The sequence below is a fragment of the Hippocampus comes genome, unplaced genomic scaffold (assembly GCF_001891065.2).
Source record: "Hippocampus comes isolate QL1 unplaced genomic scaffold, H_comes_QL1_v1.1 scaffold169, whole genome shotgun sequence".
NCBI lineage: Eukaryota > Metazoa > Chordata > Actinopteri > Syngnathiformes > Syngnathidae > Hippocampus > Hippocampus comes.
In genome coordinates, this window is record NW_017806049.1 from 55880 (window position 1) to 77349 (window position 21470).

Here is a 21470-nt window from a genome sequence, read left to right on the forward strand (position 1 = left end):
ATGAATGTGTCCGTGCATCTGTGATGATTACATACTGTAATGTTACAACGTAGGATTTTTTTTTTTTTAAATAGTGTGGATTGTACAATTTTGGTGGTTTGACCTTGGGAAAAGGCTTGGGGTCATAGCCAGCTGTAGGTTTTGCTGGGCTCTGTTCTCGGGCTGTTCGCCTGACGGGCCGCAGGCTTAAGGCCTTTGAAGGGGTGAATACCATCTTTTGACAAAGCATAATGGAAAATGGCGTTGAGAGCTACATAGAAAACCAAAACTTCCACACACCATCGTCAGCAGATGACACTCCAGAAAGGTGAGAGGGAAGATTTTAATACACAACAGAATAATGTGAAAGCAAATCAAAGTTTTGTTGATCGGTGGACATACTTTGTGGAAGTCAACTCTTAGAAAGTCTCAGCAGATTTTTTTTTTCCTGGTAATTTGGAAATTTGACATGAAAGTAGGCGTCTCGTCACAATCTTCTCAAAATGTGTTTGCGTGCTTTTAGCGCTGTGACTTCCTCAAAAGATCGAAGCAGATTAAGAAGATTATGGGTATTACTGTGGCTTGTCTTTTGCAAACATTTAACTGGAATGAAATGTGATGGTATAACCTAACACACCTTAAAGTGTACAGTAGAACCTCAAAATCTTGAGAACATGCAATCAGAATTTGATCATCATTTTCTGGAGGAAAAAAAAAAGTGCCTCATGATGTCACGTAAAACGGCAAGATATTACACAGCTCTCCCGTGCACCCGAGGAGACCTTAGTTTAGCGAACAGCACGCGATTTCACAAGTTGCCTGAAAATAAGCCGACTGACATTCTGAGTCGTAAGAATCCAGCATTAGCAGATGTCAGTACTTGTTAAAGGTCCAAGATTTACTTTTATCTTTTGCTACCTTATTATTTTGCTTGTCTGATAGTTTACAGTTTTCAGGAACGAGACGTGAGCTGCACGCGCATCATGACTACCAAACCTTTTGTTTGAAATAAGAAATTGTCGGTCGACTAGTGCATCAGAACGGGTGGTGGTCGACACTTGAGGTTCCACCGTAGCTGCAGTGACGAAAACCCTGATCGTTTTCTTTTCGTACACACTGCATAGACACTCATGCAAACTAGGTAATGCTGCTCTGATTGGTTTCCTGAAGCTAATATGAACATTTAAGGGATTCGAGTATGGTATGTGATGAGAAGACATGTACAAAAACAATTGAGACACCGTGAGGAAATATTAGCACTCAATGACAAACCATCGCATGGAGAGAGTGGAGGTGTGGACACAGATGGAGAGAGGTGCCTACGATACCTAGATTGACCGTGAGTTTGACGCGGCCTCCATCCAACTCCAGCCTGAGCGTGTCGGCTGAGTCTCGGGAGGTGGTGGCCATAAGGAGGCCGTAAGCCCTCTGGGATCGAAAGCGTAGCGAGACATCCTCCGCCTCGGTGTGCATGACAGTCGGCATCACCACTTTCATATACATGCTCCCGTCATAGGAGAGGATGGAAGCCTCTGAAAGAGAGGTGACAGATGTGCTTAACAGGTTCAAGTCAAATCCGTACTATGCATTCAAAACGCTCATTTCCTGGTTAAATCACAAATACATGCAAATCCAAGTTTTCCAGATTTGTCATCTTAATGTAGGTATCACTGTGTTGAAAAAAAGGTGAAGTCACAGTGCACTCTGGTGGCCAAACACTAACTATGGCAGGAGTCCCATGACCTGTCCCAAGAGACAGATAGCTCAGTGGAAATTGGGTAATTTGCCAAATTGCAACTCCGTGACCTTTGTGAAGAAGTCCATTAGAAAATGGATGGATGGATGGATGGATGGCAAGTTGCTCTCTTGATGTCAGAGACTTTCCTCAGCAACATTGCGTCAGTTAAGCGGTTCTATGTGACTGTGTGAAAAGTAACCAGGCATTAAAATTGGTTCTAAAATCCCTATTACCATGACAAATTCAATGAAACAAATGATGCGAGTTTCTATTACATTGGAAAATGAAGGTAAAGATGATAAGAAATGAGAAGATTAGAAAAAAGCATGGAAGCTGCTATCTCAGCTTGCTCCTGAGCAGTCGAGTGACAGAAGAATATGAAAGTATGTAAGAAATTTGCATTTGTGTTATCTGTTTAAAAAAAAAGTTTTCGCAATGACTAACGTAATACATTTTTTATAAGTAGTTTCCAATGCTTAGTTACTTTTCAACCACCTTGTACATTGCTAAATTTTACGTTGCGGTCCAGTGACCCTCCGTACAATAAGTACAGAAGCTATGTAGCTTCAAAGGGAAGCTACACTCCAAACTAATTCCATTGTCTTCCTTTGCATGCTACGGATGACTATGATAGTCAGCTACAACATTTCCTGATATGTAATGATCACGTAAAACTTGAAATAAATTTGCACTCATTGAGAGATGAGGGCACCCACACAAGCTCAGCTCTGGTACAAGAGGTAAATGAACAATTCTGGAAGCTAACAAAGCTCAGTTTTGATAGCCACTGTAAATCACCAAGACACTGTCAATGAGCTATGCATTATTCAATACTTTGCTGTTATTATGGTTGCAGTTGGCAGTGGCTTCATGTTCCTCCGCATCGTAGTGTGGAGTGACATTCCGGGTGATTATATCTTCATCATTGACAAATGCATCAAAATGCATGTCAATCTTCAAAGGCAGGAACAAAAAAATACAATAATCATATTGCAATATTTAATTTAATTATTTCTTGGAATGCAATTTAGAGGGATATGCACATCCTGTATCTGATTGACCCATGTATTTTTGTCTTTTGAAGGAGTAAAAATTTGATTCTCTGGGAACTTAATTACAGGCCAGAAGATAAGGATAGAGAAAAACACTCTGATTTAAAATGTGATATGATAGAGCAGCTATTATTTTGTATGCAAAAAAAATCTGGAACAATTTGTGGCTCTCGGGGAGGAAGTTAATTAGTTTTCTCACTCAGAGTTAAAAAAAAAAAAAAAAAATGGACACCTTGCAAGAAAATTGGTCAGCAGTGCGGTGCAATGTTCAGGCAGAGGCAGCTGTGCACGCCTGTATAAGATTGACAAGACCGGGTCTGAACTGTCTCTCTACAGCCTGTTATAGAATTAGCTCTATTTCTTGAATAGTAATCTACTATTCCTATCATGCTACTGTTTGTGGGTTACGCTACTCCCTTGCCATGGATAAAGAGACTTTAAGTAGACTAGAGCAGGCTAAAACATGTGCCAATGTGGCGGCTAGGTACAGAGAGAGAGAGTACATTCAAAATGTGCACTGAAAAAAACAATTTTACTTTGTCAAGTGGCTGCACATAATCGAATCATCTGGATTTCGATACATTTTTTTATAGTGTACTTAAAAATGTCGATCTGGATAAATCATTGCAGTGGCGGTGTTTGTGGTTGGGGTGTGCACATGGACACATACGGTCAGGGTGGATGACGGTCTTCAAATGTCCACTTGCCAAATCAAATCTGTGATCGACCTGGCCAACTTTACATCATCCACTCGTGGAGGTCTGCTTGCAGTTCCTGAAAAAGGTACTTTGCGCACTTTGACCTCCAGGAAATCAGTTTCTTCTTCCACCATATAAACGGGTGTGTGCCTCTCGCATACTGATAATAATACTGAGAATGAAAGAGGGCGCTTCCATTGGCCAATGGTGAATCAAGTCAGTTGTGTTCACACCCACAACGGCGCACAACAACCATTCTTAACTGCCCCAAGCTGCGTGTGTGTGTGTGAAAATACTAAAACTACATCTAGTCCACCTCCAAGCAAAGTTGGAGAGCTCACCACACTAGATTTGCCCTGAGTACGAAAAAAGGAGCCCTTTGTATCCTCCTTGAGAATGAGTATTCGCTAAGATCTCCACAGACAACGGTGGATATTTTTAACAAGCCCTGCACAGAAAGCATGCTAAAAGGCGTTGTACTCACTTTCCATCAGAGTTTTGTGTTTTCAATGCATTGTAAAAGATGAAAGCGCTTATCGCACATATTTACCTCTCTCACAAGTGCGGGACCAATAACCAGTGCCAGTGCAGTCACAGATGAATCGATTCCAGCCTTCTTTGCAGGCACCTCGGTTCTTACAGGGGTAACTCTCACACTGCTTGCCAGGTTGCTTGTTGCAGGAAGGTTTAATACCAGCACCATTTTGTGCCTCAGCAATCTGACGGATGTCTTTGCTTCGCCCATCAATGAAGAGATCACGGATGCAGCCTACGTAGCCATAGTTAAGCATTGCTGTCCAAAGCTCAGTTGGCAAAATTAGGTTGGTGCGATCAGTGGGAAGTCCCCCCAAATACATGTCACCTTCCAGGTCTAGTATTTCACTCTCACCACTTGCTGTGAATGGGGTTCTTCTGCTGTTTACAGAGATGGTACCTGTGATGGGTATGGAGTAGACATCAAAATTTGAGTCACAATGCTACGACAGTTTGTTTCAGAACACATTAGTCATCCGAAATAAACAAAAATTTTCTTGCAATAATGCATGACTTAGCTGCCATTCATGCTTGAACATCAGAATGTTTTGCAAGTTGAATGTGTTGTTTTTACTGCTGATTATATCTGTGTGATTTGCTGATAAAATTCTGAACGAAGAGATAAATGTGTGTATGTGTACACACACACACACACACACACACACACACACACACACACACACACACACACACACGCACATATATATATATTGGGGTTTTGTAGCAAACCATTAGTCGGTTTAAGGCTAAGTGGATCAAAAAGTCCAGAGCCGTTTTCTTTTTTTTAATTAAAAGTTTGTTTGTGTATGGAACCGAATTATTTTGTATCCCTTTGTCAAAAAGAAAAAAAATGGGGCACGACCAGTAAAATGGAAAAGATTGGGATTGACCCAGAGGTTCCAATGTCCAATTAAAATGTCAGGTGAACAAACAATAATTTTGCAAAATTGTTGACATAACTGACCTGAGCGGCCATCTCTCTGGATATCAACATGATACCAGGCACCATCGTTGACCTTTGTTTGTGTGGCCTTCACCTTTATGGTCCCTGAGCCCATGTCCAACAGCAGGTACAGACTTCCATCCAACAGCTCAACAGCAAAGAAATCCACCTAGAAAAATAGTTTTAAAATGACACCAATAGACATCTTCATTAAAATCAAACTGTTTGTTGTCTTCTTAGTATAGCAATGCCATCATTTTAAATGAGTCGGCCTGTGGGTTTCTCCAACACTGCATCGGAGGACAGACAGTAATGGTCAAAGAACAGGAGCAAATAAGATGACAGAGGCAACTTTTGCAAGCTCTGTTTCTTTGTGTGAACAATTTAGGGAAGACTCTTCTCTTCCAGTATAACTGCGCTCAATTGCAAAATGAATAAATAAATAAAAAAAGGCATTGAAGGCCATTGTCAGAAGCCATTGGTGTAGAGCCTTGACCTTGACCTCAATTAATGCATTGATTCATGTTAAACATCAGTCATATTAGACGGCCTGACCTTAGTGTTCTTCTGGCTACGAGCTGCATCTTTGCGCTCTTGTGGTTTGCCATGGGTGAAGAGGATAAGGCCATTGGGCTCCGTCGTGCGAAAATCAAAAGAGATGGATCCCATCCGCTTGGTATTCCACTTGGGTAAGCTGATATAGGCCTCTGGAGTCTCAAAAGAAATGGGGTCCAGGGTTGCCACATTTTCACACTTGTAGGACACCTCGCCCTGGATCTTCATCTTGGGGTCAACAATCCGAGCAAGTCGGGACAACTCAAGGCGGATGTCATTGTTCTTGTAAACCACCTGTACAAGAAGGAAGAAAAATGCATCATGTCAGTTTGGTTGAGGAGTTCCTTTATTGTCATTGCTGATGAAAATAAGTTTCGATAAAGCTGAGATTTCCACAAATATGCAACCTATATTTGATATATATTTGGAGGTCTTGCCTATCCCAGCTGACTGGTGGTAAAATAAAGACTTTTATCTGGACTGCACCAGTCAGTCACAGGGCACATGTAGAGACAGACAAACAGTCACCGTTTTTATGTAATGTCATCGATGAGTGGGATCCACAAGTGAACCCATGCTGCCTGCACCAAAGTCAGGTGAATGTACCCCAACAGCATTGGTAACTCTTGCCTGTAAGCTCAGTACCAATAAAATACAACTGCAAAAACCCTGTAGAGATACTGTTCTATTTCAAATGAGAGCAACCTGACTATGTGGCTGTTTTGGAAAAGTCTGCTGAATTTTGTCTTGGGTCACCATTTGAACAATCTTTTGACTTGACATGAATGTCAAAATAACTGTTGTGATCAAGGTCATCCTAACAAGAAGGCTCATGGTGACCCAAGATTTGTGTACGGTCCAACACAACATATGACATCCCATACATTTTTTTTTCCCAGTCTACAATATTGAATGAATCACAAAGAAAAACCTAGTCTTTTTGTTCTAAAATGACATCGACAAAATTTGTAGATAAAATGAATAGCAATATCAAAAGTGAGACTGGGTTACTTCATGTGTGAGCAATTGTCCATCCAGTGAGGGAAAAACAAAAGAATGAAAACATTAAGTGACCAATCTCTTATCACAGCAGCTCTAAATGCTGTCAATATCAAAGGGAGGATGGAGTCATGGAGAGGGGTTTGTGTGCAAATTGAAATTTGCTCAAGCGGAAAATTGAAGCCCTTTTTTCACCTCTAATTCTGTGGGCAGAGTAACTCCTTATGTCTGGATATATTTTGGTCACAGGCATACATAAAAACAATGTACTTTCTTTCATCTTTCATTCCACTCTTTCATATATATATATATATATATACACACACACACACACACACAGAGACGCACACACACACACACACACACACACACACACACACACACATTCATTCTGTCAGAGTGGGTAGTGTGAGGTGCTGAGATTATCAATAATCCACCAGGAGATTTGACAGTAAATAAACTCATCCCTCGAGGTGCCTGGGAACTGGTATTTTCCTCCTCTCTTGCCTTTATTTATAGTCATTCTTTCTCTTTTTGTTTCATCCTTCCACTCTAAACTCTCTCCTCTCATACATCAATATCACCCCGCCCCCATCCCCCAAACCCCCAGCTATGCTCTCTGCTACTCTGATTGAACATAATTACTTGGGGCCATTTCAACAGCTCCAGCACTCTGGGCGTAGTTTAAAATCAAGGCCTAAATAAGATTGACAGTTTCAACACTCAAGTGCAGGAAAACCATTTGTCATCAAAATAGCTAACTATAGTCTGTAGAACCAGGGGTGTACATTCTGTCAGTACCGACGGACGGTCCGTCAGTCCATCACTGATGGCCTGTTTTACTGACGATTGAAAAATTACAGGAATCAGGAAAAAAAAAAAAACAGACTAAGCACTGAGGGAAGTAGGTTTTCGTCTGGTTGTGAAATTGTCACTAAGTTCCGACTGACCTTTTTGTCCGTCACTGACGGATACCCGTTCTGCTGACGACTGGAGACTCACTTTCACTTTGGTATGACAACACAAATCTACATTCTTTGAGTATGTACTATATGTGTATTAATTTGCATCTTAACCTTAAGTTGTGGTTTTCTGTTAAATCTTGGTGAAATTATTTATATTCAATCCTGTCTCATGCGTTTGTTCGCAGGGTGGAAGCTGTATAATACAGTCGGCATAATTTCTGCAAAATTTGAATGCACAAATGTTTGACCTTGGAGCTTCTGTTTTGAATTCCTTAAATGTGAAAAGTGCTCATGGAGAAGAATAATGGGGGACTGGTAATACACCTAAGGTGGGCATTTACATTTCAATGTATGATAGTTATTTTACCCATGTATTTGGGTTGTAACTGTGTGCTTGTTATACTGTGGTAGTTAAGACTGGCTTTGAATTCAGATAACGTGAAAACAAGTACCGTATTATCCGCACTATAAGGCGCACCAAAAAGTCTTCAATTTTCTTATAAGTTTACGGCGCCCCTTAAAATCCGGTGCGCCTTGTGTATGGTCATTACGGTAATATGTCGACCCCAAGATGCCTCCTTCCTGGAGACATGCTTACAATGTTATAACTTGCTGTTGGTTCAGTGAACTGTGTCACTGTTTTATTTAACAAGTTTTTGTTGCAGCTCTGAAAAAAGGAGAGCTGTGGTGTTGTTTTTTTTAAATGCACACTTTATGAATGTTTTTCACAGTCTCAACAAATACAGTTACGTCTGTCGGTCTCCGTGCATTCTCTTCTTCCTTCGACTCGAGAGGCGTTCATGACCGCCTCGGAAAAACGTAAATTATCGATTACTTCATTGAAACTACGAAAATGGAAAATAATGCATCAAAACAGAAAATCAAGCGAGGAAATCACAAAATAAATTCTATAGACCCCCTACAGAATTTATTTTGTGATTTCCTTGTTTGTGAATACAGTCCACAACAAAAGAATAAATGAACACTTCTGAGACAGTGCAGTCTCCTACAATTTACTGACATCTGATCGTTCTGTTGCAGCTACGCTCAAGGAAATGCCAAAATAAATTCTGTTGGGGAACCATTGAATTTATTTTGTGATTTTCTGTTTTGATGCATTACTGTATTTTAAATTTTCGTAGTTTCATTGACGTAATCGTTAATTTATGTTTTTTGGAGGCGGTCTGGAACGCCTCTTGAGTCAAATGAAGGGCTGTAGTGCCAACTAGTGGATGCATTGTAGATTGCGCCTTATAGTCCAGGGAAGGCAATATATGAAAAAAATTTAAAAATAGCCAATTTATTGAAGGTGCGCCTAATAATCCAGTGCACTTTTTAGTGCAGAAAATACAGTAAGTCTCCTGCCACACTTTGTGGGTAACACAGTTTTTGCTTCTTGCAGGCTTTATCATGCTGGCCCCCAGTCGAGCGCAACACATCAAGTTTCTGTCATTGCTTTTTCTTGAGGTTTTATCTGCAAGGAGCAGACATTAGACGTAATCACAGTGTCCATTAACTTTTAGTATGCATGGTTCTGTTCTACCTATTGGTGATACTTTGCTTAAGCAGTGCATTGTGTATGGAGCCACTGTAAATTTGTCTGTAATATTGCAATAAATTAGAACAGATCTCTTCAGTAAGAATGCCGAGTAGATACATTCAATACGGGGATGAGAGACAAGTTAAGCACTGTGGCTATATGGAATGTAGTAATTTGCGTTTTGTTCTTCTGTGCTCAGTCCTTTGTGTTTCACTATCTCCTAGTCTATTCGCCAAGTAAAAGGACTACATGTGAACGGTAGACGGTGGATTTGGGGAGTGATGGGAGCAGGTTGGGGGGGTGGGGGTACTGGGAGTAGTGACAATTACAGCAATTATGTGTTATTGTAGGCCATTATGCATTTTGTAGGCTCTGAGATGTAGCCTTTCTCTGTAATTGCTGGCTTATGAAAGGCATAATAATCGTGGGGCTGCCAGCCACATGGGCTACCTAGGGCAACCAGTATTCGGTGCCATGGTAACAAAACAATTTTCTATAATGCCACTCTAGATGGCGAGTGCAAGAGCATTGCAAGCAGGCAAATTATCCCCGTAATGCTTGGGGTGCAGGATGAGAGGGTGTGACGGCAGAGGATTGCTGGTGAGTGCTGAACGCATGTGAGACAGTGCAAGGGAAAGTCCACTCATGGTACAAAGGAGATCATATAAATCTTCAAAGAAGATGACATAACATACTAAACACCCACAAAATACAGTGTACGTCATCATGTATTCGTGTTCTTTCTTACCTGTATTATACTACTGGTATTTATTTGGATTCCCAGTCTCATGCTCAGAGCACATCAAGGTTACACATAGACTGTATCCCCAGTTATTAGGTACAGTGTTACCTCTACTTACGAGACTAATTGGTTCTGGAATAAATTTCTTAACTAGAATATTTTGTAAGTAGGAACGTTTTTTCCATGTAAATGCCTTAATTCGTTCCAAGCTCCCCCAAAAGACATAAATGTTTCCTAAAGCAAAAGTGCATCAAAATATCTCACAAATACATGTTACAAATATATTATTGCACAATAAATGAGAGTGGTACATCATGTAAAAAACAAAGAATAGAGTCAAGAATAAAATTGATGGTCACGTAACTGAAAACTGCATCCTCATCGTTTTTTTGCCCTCTTTAGTTCATGTTCTCTCTCAGAAGTGTTTTTTGCCTGATGTTTTATAAAGAACTGATCCAATGACACTTGCTTTTGTCGGCTTTTAACAATCCTTTGAAAATGTCCAAGGCAAACAGCATAGTGAGCGATCGGCAGACTAATGAACACATTTACGTAAAACTATTGGAATGCCTCATGGCCCAAGGGGAGAATGACGAGGACGCTGCATAGACACATCTATGTACACACAGAGACATACGGTAGAGGTCCCTGTTAGCCAATGGGATGCCAGGATGATGCTCGAGAATAGCCAATGGTAGAGCAGCTGTAAGTATGTTGCATTCAGGAAACTCAGAGCTACGAGTAACAAGCCAGTCTGTATTTTTACCTTTCATATCTTGACATTTTTTTGGTAACAAGAGGCAATATTTTCCTGTTGAGACGTTTCGTAACTTGAACATTTTGTATGAGGAGACATTCATAAGAAGAGGTGCCACTGTAAATGAGTTTAAAATTTTCTGGGAAGATTTTTGCATATGTAGTTGGTGCCTGTCGTGGCGGCAACCTTCGAACTCACTGGTGAACACCAGCAGTAAGGGATTCCGTCAAGCTGAAGAAGGAGTCCTGTCAGGCCTTTATGGCCTGCGGGACTCCAGAGGCAGACAATTTATCTGCATTCATGAAGGAAATCATACAATATTCACAAAGGAGAGGATAAAAGCAAGGAATTTTGACTTTTTGAAAAATTGCTTTAAAGCTTCTCCACATCTTTTACACTTTGTGTCCATTAAACCTTCTGGGAAGAATTATGTTTGACTGAGTTTTTCTGTTCCATCTTGCCTTGGACATTTAATAACCAGGCTACTTATACTGAAGCATCATGAGTACTTGCCTCCACCACATTTCCCTGCACTTCACTACAGTGTTCTTTTGGAGTTGAGCAGAGTTCTGCTTGCGCCTAGCATACCTTTTAGAATTACAAACCCAATTCAAGTGAAGTTGGGACATTATGTTCAACATAAATCAAAACAGAATACAATGATTTGAAAATCATGTTCAACCTATATTCAATTGAATACACTCCAAAGACATATGGTCGAGTTTTAAATTGCCCGTAAAGATGTAGTCACGATGGAGAGGAGTAATTGATTGGAGGGAATGACAATTTGCTCCAAAAAGGTGGGTTACTCCTGAACAATATTCTCTAGAAAACTCCCATTTGTTTCATGTTCACTTCAGGAAAATACCAAATCAGGATCAACATTGCAATTGGAATATAAAATGACTTAAGAATTTGTCAATTGTGCACCACTCTACCTGTGTGTGTACGTGGCTTTGTGTGTGTGCTTTGAGCATGTGTACAACATGCATCTTTTGTTTTGTGCAAAGCACAATATCTCTGTGAGTAGGTACACAAACAAGTCAAAAGGAAATGTCTGCCTGGATTTGACCATACGGGACCTGACCAGCATGCTTAGAGTCGGAAATGGGCCAAGGGGGGATTAAATCGCTAGTGCACCAATTCCTCGCACTCCCTGCAGCCCATATGACAAAGTGCACACCCAGTGACTGTTTTTATGTGTATGCATGTGTGCGGTTTTAGAACTGTGACCCAAAAAGTCATCTCTCTGCTGCAGTCACCCACTTCATACAAGCATTAGATATGACATCGTTCGAGTGTGTTTCAGTGTACAATGTGGTTTGTGGTGTAGGGATTAACAGTGATGATATTTCGAATGGTTAGTATCACAGTGATCAATAGTGATCATCGTTATCCATCCATCCATCCAATCATTTTCTGAACCGCTTTATCCTCACAAGGGTCGCGGGGGTTGCTGGAGCCTATCCCAGCTGTCTTTGGGCAGGAGGCGGGCAACACCCTGAACCAGTTGCCCGCCAATCGCAGGGCACACAGAGACGAACAGCCATCCGCGCTCACTCTCACACCTCGGGACAATTTTTTGAGTGTTCAATCAGCCTGCCATGCATGTTTTTGGAACGTGGGAGGAAACCGGTGTACCTGGAGAAAACCCACGCAGGCACGGGGGGGAACATGCAAACTCCACACAGGAAGGCAGAAGCTGGAATCCAACCTCTGCACTGTGAGGTCGACCTGCTAACCACTGGACCGCCTTGATCATAGTTACTACTACCATATTTTGTCTAATATGTTTAGCGGGTGCTTCAAGGTGCCAGCGAGAGATTAACCCTTTGAGGAACAGCGGTTACTCCAGTGGACAGCTTATCATGTTGTCAGGTTATCATTATTGGTGCATGAAAGAGTTCAGAGAGTGAAAAGTTGCGCTCAATAGTATTGTGCTGGATAATATTTTGCCCCGCAAGGAAACCCATGTGAAATGAGAAAAAAATTCAAGGCTCTTTTATTACAAGGTTGAACCCTGATAGTTATCTGTGCTGTAACTCCTATTGTTTTAGTGGAAGCATTTTTAAGGTTGATCGATATAACAGTGAATGAGGTACCTTACCTCCTTGAGACAGCCCATGAAGTTGTTGCTGACAGGTGATCCAGGTAAGTCAGCGGTGCTGGGGCTTCCACCGACGTAGAAAAAGTCATCTGAGCCAAGCATGGTGTAGTCCTCCTGGGTGTAGCCAGTGGTGGTTAAAATTCCATCCACTGATATTGTCACCTGACAACGAAGAGTGAAATGATAAAGTATTGTTTTCATAGCTAGGGAGGAAGGTCGCAGTACTGTATTGTTTATTTGGAATTAATAATGTGGACAATTGATTATTCACCATGAGTAGTCACAGGTCAGTAAAATATAAAGGTAACCTATAACTGTATTTACTGCAACCATTTTAAAAAGCAACATCTCAGGATTTATTTATTTATTTATTTATTTTAGCATATTCTCATCTTGGGGCATCTCTCATTGCTTCAACGGCATCACTGTTTTGATCTCTGCATTGAACATGGTACTGGTTAACAGATTGACTCAGCCTTTGGCATCAGGATAAAAAAGAGTGGGCCTAAAGAGCGTAGGCTTACTTGCATCAAAATGCGATATGATGTGAGCTTCTGTCACCACCGATTACCACCGTGAGTATTATTCACCAAACTCACAATAGTGATCGAAGTCCAGTGGCTGACATATGATGACACACTTAGATAAAAATGACTTTGCCCTTTGGGTGTGGTTTTACCATTACAAATTCACCCACTCGTAGAGCTATTTTTCTTTGTCTGCAGTGATATTTTATTGGCACAGGAGCTGCAGCAGCCTACTCCCTTTGCACTTCAACTTCAGGGTGCACCCTGCAAAGACAACTGGGATAGGCTCCAGCACCCTGCGACCTTAGTCAGCATTTGCGGTATAGAGAATGGATGGACAAAAACAAACAACACAGCTCCCACTTAAGGTAAAGAGTCAGTGTCACACCCACCAAAACTGAATGAAGATTTTAAATGGCAAATCCACACTAAAGGACAGCATTATAAAATGTGATGAAAATATCCATCCATCCATTTTCTGATCCGCTTGTCCTCACAAAGGTCGGAGTGTGTGCAAGAGCCCATCCCAGCTGTCATCAGGCAGTAGGCGGGGGACACCCTGAACTGGTTGCCAGCCAATCACAGGGCACACTTAGATTAACATGTGCTCACACTTACACCTCGGGCCATTTTCAGTGTTCCATTAACCTGCAACACATGTTTTTGGAATGTGGGAGGAAACCAGAGTACCAAGAGAAAACCCACACAGGCACGGGGAGAACATGCAAACTCCACACAGGCAGGCCATAGCCGCAATCGAACCCTGCACCTCTGCACTGTGAGGCCGATGGGCTAACCAGTTTAGCGCCAGGCTGCCGTGATGAAAATATGACATTTTCAACTGATGAGACAAAAGTTGGCGATCACCTTCGACCCTGATCTTTCGTGAACCCCTCGTCAACCTCCCACTCATAGCTGAGCTCTACATTAATTCAGAGGGTTTAATGCACGCCATTGTCATATAAATGAATGAAATGTGATGACATCCATAACCACCACATGTCCAGCAAGCGCAGAATCCGTTTGAATTGACCAAAATCGTATTTGAATGCCTGCGCAAAAACTTAGATGTAAAGTTCAGATCACTTTCAGGTAACAAAATGCCAAGTGCGCCAAGGGCGTGCCACAGGAAACGTCAAATGTATGCTCGAATACTCAGGATGGGGCAGTGAGAAGAATCAAATTCCCAAACAGGCAAAATGAGACTGAAAATCGAAATGCGCCGATTTTTAACGTTTGAGCAAAAAAAAAATCTATCGCGTCTGATTATTTTTTTAAAGAAGCTCTATTTTTATGAGGTTTTCAGTTAACATTGTTTGCTTGGTGCATTTTTCTGTGGACATACGCTGTGAAAAACATGGCATCAACTTCTACTCCGAAATATGTCACTGCAGGGTGGGTCACCTCACCAAATAATGCAATCAAGATCATTGTCGGGATAGGAATAATAAAAACGGGGTGCAAAGCCTTATAGTGTTTTGTTTCCTATCAAATGGCTGTTTCAACAGCAATGTCACCAAAACCGAAGCAACAGATGGAATCAAAGGAAAAACTGCGATTGGCTGAAGTCGTTGGGTTTACATGGACATGGATATTCCAATATTAGCACAAAGAAGGCAACATTTGGGTAAGACGCATCATTATTTCACTTTATTATTTTTATTCTAAACGTAGATTTAGAATTTGTGGTTTATGGTTGCGTTGCTGTAGGCATGATTGTACCATAGAAATGGAAAAAAACATGAGTTGTGTATCGTAAAAACAAGCAATTAAAAAAACGGAATACTTAGAATCGGATCAATACTTGGGTTGGCCCTGTCCATGTAAACATTCTACTTAAAATCAATGGAGGTTTGACCAAGGTAAAAGAGGAAATGGAAGAAGTTATTCCAACCACAAACAGTGAGAAACAAACATTTTCTTGTTCTGAGAGTGGTTTCTTCCGATCCAAAAGCAGAACAACAATTCCACAGCAAACGCCACACTATTGCAGTAATGAATGATTGATATCTACCAGACAATGGAGAGTGTTTACCATGGCGTATCCGGTGCCTGGTTGCTTTGCAAAAAAGGTGAATCAGGTTACAGATGAACTTAAAGAAGCGACACTTTGTCAATGCGATCAAACAAATCAAATGAAAACAAATTGATATAAGTTGCATATTACAAATGTTAGTGAAAACCAAAACAAATAAACATCCCGCACAATGTTGGCAATGAAGGTGAATGCTTAAGTAAACCCGTCTATGTTGTGTGCTAATGCTAAACCCGTCGCTTTCCACTCAGAAAAAAAAAACTTCAAATTTTTATATTGATTGTTTCATGTAATGTTGTTTGATCCCAATACATCGAGGGATGCAATGAGATATGGAGAGGGAAATACAATAACGTGCCAGAGGATGAATGAGACAGGTCATTTGAACCGTTTTCTTCCATTTCATTCTGAGCTATGTGAGGTTACTTGCCAAATGACAAACTAACAGTTCTTTGAAAAAAAAGTGGCAGTTACGGTATCTGTTGACGTGTGTAACCATCAGCTGCCGGCAATGCGAGTGACATCATGCACGCCGTGATCATGAGATAATCATTACAGCATCCTGCGCCGATATACTGGTCAGCGCAAGCTTCAATCCGGTTATTGGCTCTCATGTATGAACAACTTTCCACAATATGCAAACCGTGAAATGAGAAGGAATAAAACTTTGGAACTCTTGGAATGTGAAGGGACTATATGGCCCTTCATCTTTCCCTCCCCCCTGGAGAATGTGACCCCAACCTGACTGACCTTTTTCTTTTTAAGTGTACTAGAAATAGAAGTTGAGTTGAAATGTTCTGAGCGCTAATTCTGAGGTTCTGATTTATGCAAAGGACATCTAGTTTGATACACACCTCTGAAATTACACATTTGCTATAATGACCTTCAAATAGTATGTTGTTATGAATTAATTTATAACATACACTATGGTTATTTATGATATGGGTCATGACTTCTCACTATTATTAGGAAAGAAATATCACATGCACAGTTCAAATAACTTCTGGAAAATTCCTGGAAAAACACAATGTCTCATTACTGGTAAGGTATTTTTAGAACAGGCCCGCAGGGTACTGTATGCGGTCCTGAGGGGCAACCCCATTGGTGACCGCTGTTCTATACTGTTTAATGGCAGTAGTTCATTCAGTAAGGATGGCTTGGCTTTGGATTGCAGCATGGAGTCCAAGCCCTGCTGTGGCTGAAAATAAAGTGCAAATCATTGTTGGAGAGATGTTGGACTGCTTCCGAACCACTGTCAAGTGTTAAGCGTGGCAACAAACCTCTCTGACTGAAGTCAGGGGTTTGTACCAATTGTATGCTCCATCGATGATGTCTGGAGTTTCCTTATTTGGAAACCATGTACGCAACAATAGAGTGATTCCACGCGATTAAATTTGATTTATAACACCGGCATAGAGGAACAGTGGTACTTCTACTTACGACATTAATTGGTTCTGGAAGAAACTTCTTAACGAGAAAAAAAAAAAAAAAAAGTCGAGACATGTACAGTAAATGTCCTAATTCGTTCCAAGCACCCCAATATTCGAACATAAATGTTTCCTAAAGCATACAAATGCATCAAAATATGTAACAAATACATGTTACAATTAGATTATTGTACAATAAATGAGTGTAGTGCACAATGTAAAAAACAAAGAATAAAGAAGAAAAATGATGGTCATTTAACTTTTAACTGCGTCCTCATCGTTTTTTTGCCCTCTTTAGTTCATGTTCTCTCTCAGTAGTGTTTTTTTGCCTGGCGTTTTATCAAGAACTGATTCAAGGATGTTTGCTTTTGTCGGCTTTTAACAATCCTTCGAAAATGTCCATGGCAAACATCAGCATAGTGAGCGATTGTCTGACCGGTGAACACTTTTTCTGGGTGATTCACATTTACGCAAAACTATTGGAACGCCTCATGGCCCGAGGGGCGAATGACAAGGACGCTACATAGACACATATCTATTTATCTATCTACACAGATAAACACATACGGTAAGGTCCCTCTTAGCCAATGGGATGCCAGGATGATGCTCGGATAATAGACAATGGCAGAGCACCCCTAAGTATGTTGCATTTAGGAAACTCAGAGCTGCGAGTAGCGGCCCATACTGTGTTGATACCTTTTGTGTCTTGAAATTTCTTTCGTAACAAGAGGCAATATTTTCCTGTTGAAGCATTTCATAACTTGAAAATTTCATATGAAGAGACGTTCGTAAGTAGAGGTACCACTGTATTTTATATTTATATTTGTCTTACGTCAAGCCAAAATTCCATTCATCGAGTGTTTTTGAACTGAATCATTTGCACCTCTGAATCTCTTTCCTTGAAAGCCGACCCAGTTGGCTTCCCTTTCTGTTTGCATGTGTATCCCAGATTTTTTCAAATTCATCCTGTGTTGAAACGGCTTTGCTGGTGTCTGAACTATTGTCTTGAATGAAAGAAAGGATGAGATCATCTTCTATGGTACTGTCCAAGCAAAACTGGAGCCCTCCACAATCTTTCGATGGCCATTCTACAATTCAATACATTTCTACAATTCACTCCAATTTAACGGTCACCTTGTCACATGGTACACTTCACGTAATGGTCTTACCTGCCGGAGGTTCCGAGTCACTTTGACATCATGCCATGAATTGTCATTGAACTTCCCGGTGACTGGCTCAACAATTGCTTCAAAAGCTCCAGAGCCCAGGTTGATCACAAGGGAGACGGCACCATCCTTCAGCGCCAAGTTGACATAGTCGGCTGATTTGCCAGTGTGAAGTATAAGGCCATTGCGCTGCCATGTCTTGAAGGAGAGTGTGATCTCATCACTGCTGCTCTGGATTGGGTTCTGAGAGAGGTCGTAGCAGAAGTATTCAGAACCACGGAACGTGGCCACATTCTCTTCCCTTGCTGCGGTGAGGAAAAAAAAAACAAACAAACAAAAACAACCCAAAAAGCACAGGTGAGAAATAACTTAGTTTCAGTCACGAGATCTGCGTTACTTCACAGAAACAATAATAATGACAAACAAACAGAAAAATCACACTGGACATTTTAAAGTTGGGCCTCAAGAAGTTAAAAATTGTCCAGTTTTAAATAACTGTTGCTAAAATGCGGACAGGCAAATTAAGTTTTTCTAGTGAGAACTTATAAAATGCTAAAATGCGAACACTTGTTATGTTAACATTTAGCAAGATAGCGAACGTGAGTACAGTAGTATGCTCAGGCAGAGCGATAAAGATTTCACATTGTACCTTTTGATCGGGTGATTTAAGATTTGAGAATAGCTCAAATTCTAAAATGCTAATAGCTGTTATGCTAACACATAGCAAGATAGCAACATGAGCAGGGAAAACATCAGAGCCCATTGCCCTGTTGTTAGGTAGAGAATAGTAAAACGCCAACATGATAGCAATTGCTATGCTAACATGACACAATAAATATATTACTCAAATTGCAGAAACTACTAGGGCAAAGCCATAATGTGTTGACCTAAATCTGGAATGGGCAACTTCAATGATGGAGGGGACCACAATTTCTCATCAGCGCAACCAGAGGGCCACACAGGACCTTCCTCACCAGATGTGTTGTAATACTGTACTGTATATTTCATGCTCAGTGCATTAAAGATCCATCTTTCAACAACTAAGGATTTGAACAATCAAAAAAAGAAACACATTGTCATTTTTTTGTAACCTATTCAAAGGGATCTTGTGCATAAAATTAACTATTCAAGGACGGCACAAAACTACTAAACACCACACACACACACACACACACACGCACACGCACACGCACACACACACGCACACGCACACGCACACGCACACGCACACACACACACACACACACACAATATAAAATAAAACCACACTCACAATTACAGCTATGGACAATTTAGAGTCTTCAATAAACCACACTCACAATTACAGCTACGGACAATTTAGAGTCTTCAATACACCTGCAAAATGTTTTTGGAATGTGGGAATAAACCAAAGTATATGAAAAAACACAAGCACAGGGAGAAAATGCAAACTCAACGCATACCTCCAACCTCAGAATTGCGAGGCAGATGTGCTAACCACTCCAACACCATGACACCCATCTTTCTCTTCTATACTTGTGGATGTTATACTGTATGTACCTATCTTTATATTTAAGCTATACTTCTCACACATTTCACAGCCACCTTATCCCTCACCTGTGCTGGAGCTGTAAACCTATAATTGAAAAGTTGAAGGAATTAATGTAATAATGCTAATACGGGGAGATGAAAAAGGATTTGTCAAATTCAAATTAGCTGGATACGAAATTGCTTCAGCACGATAGAAACTATATAGCGGCCGTCTGCTTTCAGAACGTTTTGATGTTGTGACCTGCAGCACTGACAAAAGCAAATCATTTCCTTGAAAGGGGGGAGAGAAAGTGGCGCAGAGACTCAGTGGGCTCAAACATTCATTATGTAGTCATTTATTTATCTTTTCTCTTAGTTCTGTTGCTATAAAGAGAGCAAAAAAAATATCTATTAAGTGACAATCACAACACTTATAACCACAAAATATGTTCATGTAGTAAAAGTCAATTACAATCCCTGATCTAATGATTTGACTGCTACTATTGAACCACTATAACTAGTTGCATACAAAAAAACAAAACAACCGAACATGTTTAATATTTATGATTAGTGCTCCCAATCCATATTGGACTCATTTATCAGGACAAATACTGTCATTACAAATGCTATAAGCAACGATAATCATATAGTACAATTTTGTAAGACATAAGATGGGCATTTGACATACAGAAGATCAGGTCAGAAAAAAAAAATTGGGACAAAAACAGCCTGATTGTCTTCATGCACCTGAAGCGTAAGAACTTTATGTGTGCGGAAATTCAAATATTCTCGATTAATCCACAAACTGAGATGTGATCAGAATGTAGCCAATCAAAAAAGTGCTTTGACTGACGAAAAAGGCAGCAGTGGTAAATAAAAGCAATACATCCTACCCGATGTATTGGGTCCTGATTTTGCGGGAAATATTCTTCAAATTTTCATTTTCATTTGCACAGCAGGTCTGCCATTTGAAGCAGGGAAGTGTTCCCAATGCACCCCTGCAGGTAAACATCTTCATGGATCGACTAGCATGGTTTCTCTTGCATACTAATAAAAGTATTTTTTTCCCCCTCACAATGGGGAAGCAACGACAGGAGGGGCATGTGGGAGATGAGATGCAGTTCGCTTCCCATCCCAAAGGGATGCCGCATGTAGCACCATGATAAAGAGACTGGTAGTGCAATTCAAATGGGAAGTGGTGTTGACAAAATAGTTTTCATACAAATTGTGATGTTAGCATATTGCTAAGGTAGTTGGACTGGATGCCATTGCTCCTAATCTTGTATTGTAGAGGACTCCCGTATTTTCACGACCAATATTAAAAGGTGTAGTGCCAGTTACGGGTGCTCTTTCTGTATTTAACACATACACAAATCGCATTGTATTATATGGCATGGTAAACCATACCCTAGCTTAAAAAAAAATACAGTAGCATGCATACACGCTAGCGTACGTTTTTAAAAAGGCAACGGGAGCAAAGCTGAATTTGGATGTCGTAACAATGTATTCACGTTATTTTTCACAGAGGTGAAAGACAGCAAGGAAATTGCAGAACCTCAAATCCTCTTTAGTCCTGCAATGGGAACTTATTCCTGATCCAACACTATAATTAATCCGAGAGGCTGTTTATGTGCCTCAGGCGATTCTACTGCTACAAAAGGCAAAAAGGTTAAATTGCACTGAGCAGTTAACTTGTCTTTGTCTGTAGCTGAACAATAACGTCGATTAACTGAGCTATTTACCGTTGCCACCTGTTTGTTTTTTTTTTTTTTATTTTGGGGGCGAGGGGGGGTTCGCCAAAGGGAAAAGGGAACTCTATGTGTGTGTGTATCGAGGCATATTTTTAAGTGGACAGCACTGGCTGCATTAAAGGGAGAGACAGCATCCACAGTATGATGGTAGGGGACACTAGTTAAGAAATGATGCTAGTTATTACTTATTAGTTCTCTAACTTTTGCATTTTTGAAAGAGTGACAAGCTGAATTTGCAAGCAGGCAAATATATTGCAGCTGAAATGTTTGAGGGAAAACTAGGAAGGAATTGAATTTTCATTCCATTCGGTTACACAGCCCAATATAATACTGTGTGTAAGGTGGAGTACACTGTGGACACTGTATGACCAATCAGTATAATGAAATGAAGTGTGTGTGTGAGCAAAGCCGTTTCATTTTAGCCAATGGAAAGGCCTCGAGGAAAA

The 21470-nt window shown here is 40.6% G+C and overlaps 1 protein-coding gene across 1 annotated transcript in view; it reads right to left on the bottom strand.

Annotated features, from left to right (window-relative positions):
* The window catches only part of LOC109529558 (neurexin-3a), a 119165-nt gene that overhangs the window by 45430 nt on the left and 52265 nt on the right, over nucleotides 1-21470 (bottom strand). Inside the window, exons 6-11 of the mRNA XM_019892978.1 lie at nucleotides 17768-18069; nucleotides 12610-12771; nucleotides 5500-5793; nucleotides 4966-5113; nucleotides 4018-4401; nucleotides 1308-1511 (exon numbers count right to left, since the gene is read on the bottom strand). Coding sequence (XP_019748537.1) covers nucleotides 1308-1511; nucleotides 4018-4401; nucleotides 4966-5113; nucleotides 5500-5793; nucleotides 12610-12771; nucleotides 17768-18069 — 1494 coding nt within the window. The remainder of the gene's footprint in view (nucleotides 1-1307; nucleotides 1512-4017; nucleotides 4402-4965; nucleotides 5114-5499; nucleotides 5794-12609; nucleotides 12772-17767; nucleotides 18070-21470) is intronic.